The sequence below is a fragment of the Echinops telfairi genome, unplaced genomic scaffold (genome assembly GCF_000313985.2).
Source record: "Echinops telfairi isolate 266 unplaced genomic scaffold, ASM31398v2 ScPeMD7_7425;HRSCAF=8463, whole genome shotgun sequence".
NCBI classification, from domain to species: Eukaryota; Metazoa; Chordata; class Mammalia; order Afrosoricida; family Tenrecidae; genus Echinops; species Echinops telfairi.
In genome coordinates this window covers 934,984-940,178 of record NW_022111325.1, presented here as the reverse complement: position 1 = coordinate 940,178, position 5,195 = coordinate 934,984, and the positions used below count along the sequence as shown (strand labels likewise).

Here is a 5,195-nt window from a genome sequence, read left to right as displayed (position 1 = left end):
GGGGGGCACACTGAAAGCCGTGGCCTGGCCCTCTGCTTCTGAAATGAAACGCCACAGCTTTGCAAACCCTGTGGGCAGTTCTGTTCGGCATACACGGTATTTATCGCCAGGGGTCGGAGGCCATGCAAGAGCAACTAAGCTGTACATTTGGATCAGGAGGCTCTGAAAATCTGAGTAAAGCCGAAACAATCTACAAATCTTGACTTGCAAAGCCAAGAGTTAGCCCAAGGCATAAGCCCAGGGGGCTCAATCCACAGTGGCTGCTAGAATCAGGAGTGCAAGGCACCAGTTCTGCCCTCTTCTTCTCAGTGCAAGGACCATGCACTGAAAGCCCTGGAGCTGAGGCCGACTCAGCCACCCCGCTGTGGGTTTCTGGGCCTGTCACTCTCCCGGGAGCAGAAAGCCCAGTCTTTCCCGGAGCTGCTGGTGGTTTGGAACTGCCAACACATAACCCCCTACACGACCAGGCTCCTGCAAGAAGCACAGCCTTCCAGAAAGCAGACTTGGCAGGCAGCTCTCCAGCCTCTAAGCTCTAGCATGCTACCCGCCCGTGGGAAGAGATCCAGCGGCGGGCATCCGCCCAGGCAACACTGCGTGGTCCCGCACTGAAAGGCCGAGCCCACGGTGACCCCAGCCATCTGATCCCAGAAGCCTGCCTGCTGCCCTCTTGATTCCCAGCTGCTTCGCGGTTGCAGCTCTCAGAACCCTAAAATAACCCCGGCGGCGAGAGCAGTTGTCCCGCTCTAGGAGAGATGAGGCTAGACGCGCAGCTGGGCACGCAGCCAGAAGACGGCGAAGGGGCTGGCTGCCGGGCACAGATTACACTTAACAGGAGCAACAAGTGCCTCCTGGGCCCTCCCTCGCCCTTCCTGCCTTTCTCTGGAAGGGGACTCCAGCGCGTGCCAGTTCCAAGATGTCCCAGTGCCTGCCCAGCCTCCCCACTTCCAGGGCTGGGGACTCCGGGCTTGTCGGAGCTGGTGCCCGCTTTAGTCAGTGCGTGCAGCCGCGGGAGGGTCGGTGACTCAGCGCCGTAATGTCAGCCCCTTCACAGTCAGGGCCCTGTCATCCACACTGACACCCACGAGACTGGGGGTACCGGGCAGGGTGATCGCATTCGAAGAGGGGCTCGAGCCCCGCTGAGTACAACGGATGCCCCACCCCCACCCACCCCACCCCCCCGAAGCGCGCCCTCCAGGGCTCTCTCCTCCCGGCGGCGCGGTGGCGAGGGGCAATGGGAGGGAGACGCCGTTGTTTGTGGGCTCACTTCAGCCTCAGGGTCCCGAGGACACGCAGGTTCTGCCCGCAGACCCGACACAGGACAGTACAGGGGTGGGGGTTGGGGGGATGGAGGCGGAGATCGCGTCGGGCTGGACGCGCAGGACGCGGGCGGAGGCGCCCGCGACTGAACAGCTGGCTCTGCCCAGAGTCCGACCCGGGGTCAGCGGTGACCAAGCTAGCCACGGGGAAGGGGGCCCATCCCTCCAGCCGCCGGCGGTCCCAGCCCTCCAGGTGCGCGCCAAGCCCTTACCGAGCGCGGGACAGTCCTCCGGGACCTGCTCCGACCCCGACACGGCCAGCAGGGCGGCCAGCAGCGCGCAGCGGACGGCCAGCATGCTTCCTGCTCGGCTACCGCCCCATGCTCTGGAGCGGCGGCGGCGCGCTGGTCAAGACCTGGCGGCCCGGGCGGGGCGGGGCGGGGCGGCCGGTGGGCGGGCGCACTGGGGCCCCGAGGGCAGTTCCCACCGCAGGCCCGCACGCACTCTCCGCAGCGCCCGGCCTCGTGCGGCGCCGGCTCGCTTGGGGCCCGCTCGGAGCCCGCACGACTCCCCACTTGCACGTGACTGAGCGCAGCTGACGGGCCTGGCAACGCAGGGAAACATTTGAGGAACTCGCGCTGGAGCGGCTCTGGGCCAACCTCGGGTGCGGTTACGAAAGCCCGGAGCGGATGGCGCAACAGCCCGGCCCGCGGGCGCGGGAGGGGCCGGCTTCCTGTCTCCGCGCCGCACCTGAACCCGGAGGGCAGGAACCCCGGAGCGCGGTGCGGACCAGACCTCCCGGGGCCCCTCCTCCAAGTCCTGTTTTTGAGGCTTAGCGGGGGACTCCACCACCACGAGGGTGGTTTTGATTTCTGATTTCGTGAACAAGATTACAGCTGGGCCAGGCGCACCTGGAGAGCGCTTCCTCCCCCACCCCTCGGCAGATGTGCCTCCTCGCCACTATAAAGTAAAGGCACCATCTGCTTCTATTACCTGGGGAGCTGCAAGCTGCAAACACCACCCAGGTCGGATGTAGTGCGGCCCAGGTGAGGCCTGACCATCGGGACACACCACCTTAAAGGTACTTTCTCTCCCCGGAGGCACCCAAGTCTGCAGCAGAGGCAAAGAAAGGTTTGTGCTCTGGAGCCAAGCAGTGGGCCTCTGTTCCCCTCCGTGCGTGCGGGCCCCCATGGTGACTTGTGGCTGCCGCAGAACCTCTGCTGCGTTGTCCGACAGAGCTAAGACAGCCTGAACTGGGCAGTTGCAAAGGCACCTAGAGCTGCCCTCCAAGCTCCGGACACGGGCCTGGCCCACAGCTGCTCTGAAAACTGTCAGAACCTGCATCCTGCACTGCCTGACTGGGGGCAGACAGAAACTGGCCAGACATCTTCAGGAGCAAACCTAAGTCCCCTGCCAGGGTCTGGAGCAGATAGAAGGGTCTCAAAGCTGAGTTTGAAGAGAAGGAAGTCTAGACTAAGAAAGAAGTCTCTCCACCAAACCAAACTCACTGCCCTGAGGTCCAGTTCACAGCAACCCTACATAGGACAGAATGGACTGGCCAACCTGGGTTTCCGAAGCTGTACAACTTTTTTTGTTGGTAATCATTTTATTGGGGGCTCGTACAACTCTGATCACAATCCATATATCCATCCACTGTGTCAAGCACATTTGTCCATTTTTTGCCATCATTGTTTTCAAAACATTTGCTTTCGACTTGAGCCTTTGGTATCAGCTCCTCGTGTTTTTTCCCCAAAGCTATAAAACCTTATGGAAACAGAAAGCCTCGTCTCTCACCGTCACTGAGGGTGGGTTCTAACTGCTGACCTTGCAGTCAGCGGCCTAGGACGTGACTCACAAAACCAAAACACCTCACTGACATCAAGCAGATTCTCCCTCCAGGCAGAGTGGACCTGCCCCTGAAGTTTCTGAGCAGGTAGTCTCACCTGTCTGTGCTGGAGCGGCTGGGAGCTTCCAACTGCTTACCTCGGAGTTAATTGGCAGCTCGCCTCACGACCCACGTAGTCAGTCACTACGCCATCTGAGCTCCTGGCTTTGGGACCAGCAACTGCTAATGAGAATGTGCTTTTCCACTTTGGGCTTCAGACAGATCCTAACTTGGTTCAGGATTCCTGGAGGAGCTGCAATGGGTGTGGCCTGGCACCAGCCTCCCCAGTGACTAGGACCAGGCATGGAGGGACCAAACCCCCAAACGAAGCCCACTGCCACTGAGTGCACTCCAGTTCGTAGTGACCCTCCATGGGGCTTCCAGGGCTGTAAATGTTTATGGGAGCAGAGAGCCTTATCAAGGGCTGGTGGGGTTGACCCACTCACCTGGCAGTAAGCAGTCTAGTGCTTACCCAGCAGTGCCACCGAACTTTCTTGGCACGGAGGAACCAAACTTACTTCCATCAAGCCGATTCCAACTCATAGCAATCCTTTAGGAGCCTGTGGGTTTCTGAGACTGTAACTCTTCAAGCAAGTAAAACATCTCTGTAGAGTGGCTGGGGGTTCAAACTGCTGACCTTACAGTTAACAGCCAGATGCATGAGCCACTACACCACTGGGGACCCTTGGCCTGGAGGCACAGAGCTTCAGCAATGTAGCACTCAGACAGTAGCACGGGGTCCAGCTTTCACCAGTGCCAAGCAGAACCAGACGCACCCTGGCGCACTTCCTGATGGGACTGGTTTGGGTGGGCTTGCTCCAGCCATGCCCACAGGCAAGGGAAGAAAGGGCTGTGGTGGGTGGATCCTTTGACCATTAAACCTCTTTTCTGCTGGGACTGCGGCACGACTGGGGTTCGTCCCCACTGTGGTTGCCCCCTTCCTCTCCAGGTGTGGCAGATGCAGAGCTGAAATTAATCAAAGTGAGATAGCAGCTGCCAGCCTGAAACTAGAAAGCTGCAGAGAGATGCAGAAAAGAGGGATGTAGGGACCCAAGAGCAGTTGTCTAAGACCACCCCCCACTGGGTTTTGCACCAAAGAGGACTTGCCCAAAATCAGCTGGTGGGGAGTCTGCGTTCTGCAGTCAGGCTTTGTTCCCAGCCCAGTCCTGCTCCTTGATGGCTGTGTGCCTTGAGGCAGCTTTCTTAACCTCTCTGAACCTGTGTTTCCTGGCGTGTAAAATGAGAGCGACACTGTACAGTGAACCCTACGAGAGAGGGGGGAAAGGAAAGAACGAAATCCCTGAGACCCAGAGCTCCGTGGGACTGCTGTGTTTGCGGGGTCTTGCCAGTTTCCCCTCTTCCACAGCCTTGCCGCGCTCTGACCCCTTGGTCGAGTGGCATTTGAGTTTCCTTCCCTGGCAGCTGTCTGTCTTACACAGAGGTCAGTTTTCACAGGGTTTCCCGGAGAGGCAGGCGCTGGGTTATGAATGAGCTCTGTTCCTAATAATGTAGGTAAGTGGGAATGGCTACACAGAGCTCTTATCTAGACTGATTGTGGCGGGTTACGCAGTGTGCTCCTAACAACCACAAGGCCAGTGGTTCCGCACCCACCAGTTATTCTGCCAGAGAAAGGTAAGGCTGTCTGCTCCCAGACAGATTTGAAGTGTTAGAAGCCCAAAGGTTCAGCTCTACTCTGTCCTACAGCCTCCCAGTGAGTTAGAATGGACGGCCCAGGTGGCCGTGAGTTTGGTTTTGAGTTTGTTAGTTTGGGTGTTGGTTTGAGAAAGGACTCCTGCTGGCGCTGTCAGGTGAGTTTTGGAATGCAAACTACCCGGTCTGTGGTTCAAACCCACCAGCCACTCCTCAGGAGAACGACGAGGCTGGCTGCCTAGAAAACACTACGCAGGGCAGAGCCGTGGTAAGTCGGAATGGACTCTCGGCCGCGGGGCAGTGCAAGAGAAGGCTCCCAGCTTGACCCCTGGTCTAGCAGCTGCGTGTGCTGCGAATGAAGGCGGTTGTGATGATTTTGTTGGGATCCTTCACTCACTCGGCCG

The 5,195-nt window shown here is 59.0% G+C and overlaps 1 protein-coding gene across 1 annotated transcript in view; it reads right to left on the bottom strand.

Moving 5' to 3' along the window:
- The window catches only part of IL6R (interleukin 6 receptor), a 62,121-nt gene extending 59,804 nt beyond the window's left edge, over nucleotides 1-2,317 (bottom strand). The window contains exons 1-3 of the mRNA XM_045298347.1: nucleotides 2,250-2,317; nucleotides 1,761-2,006; nucleotides 1,529-1,641 (exon numbers count right to left, since the gene is read on the bottom strand). Of these exons, the coding sequence (XP_045154282.1) occupies nucleotides 1,529-1,641; nucleotides 1,761-2,006; nucleotides 2,250-2,317 (427 nt within the window). The remainder of the gene's footprint in view (nucleotides 1-1,528; nucleotides 1,642-1,760; nucleotides 2,007-2,249) is intronic.
- Between the last annotated feature and the right edge of the window lie 2,878 nt (nucleotides 2,318-5,195).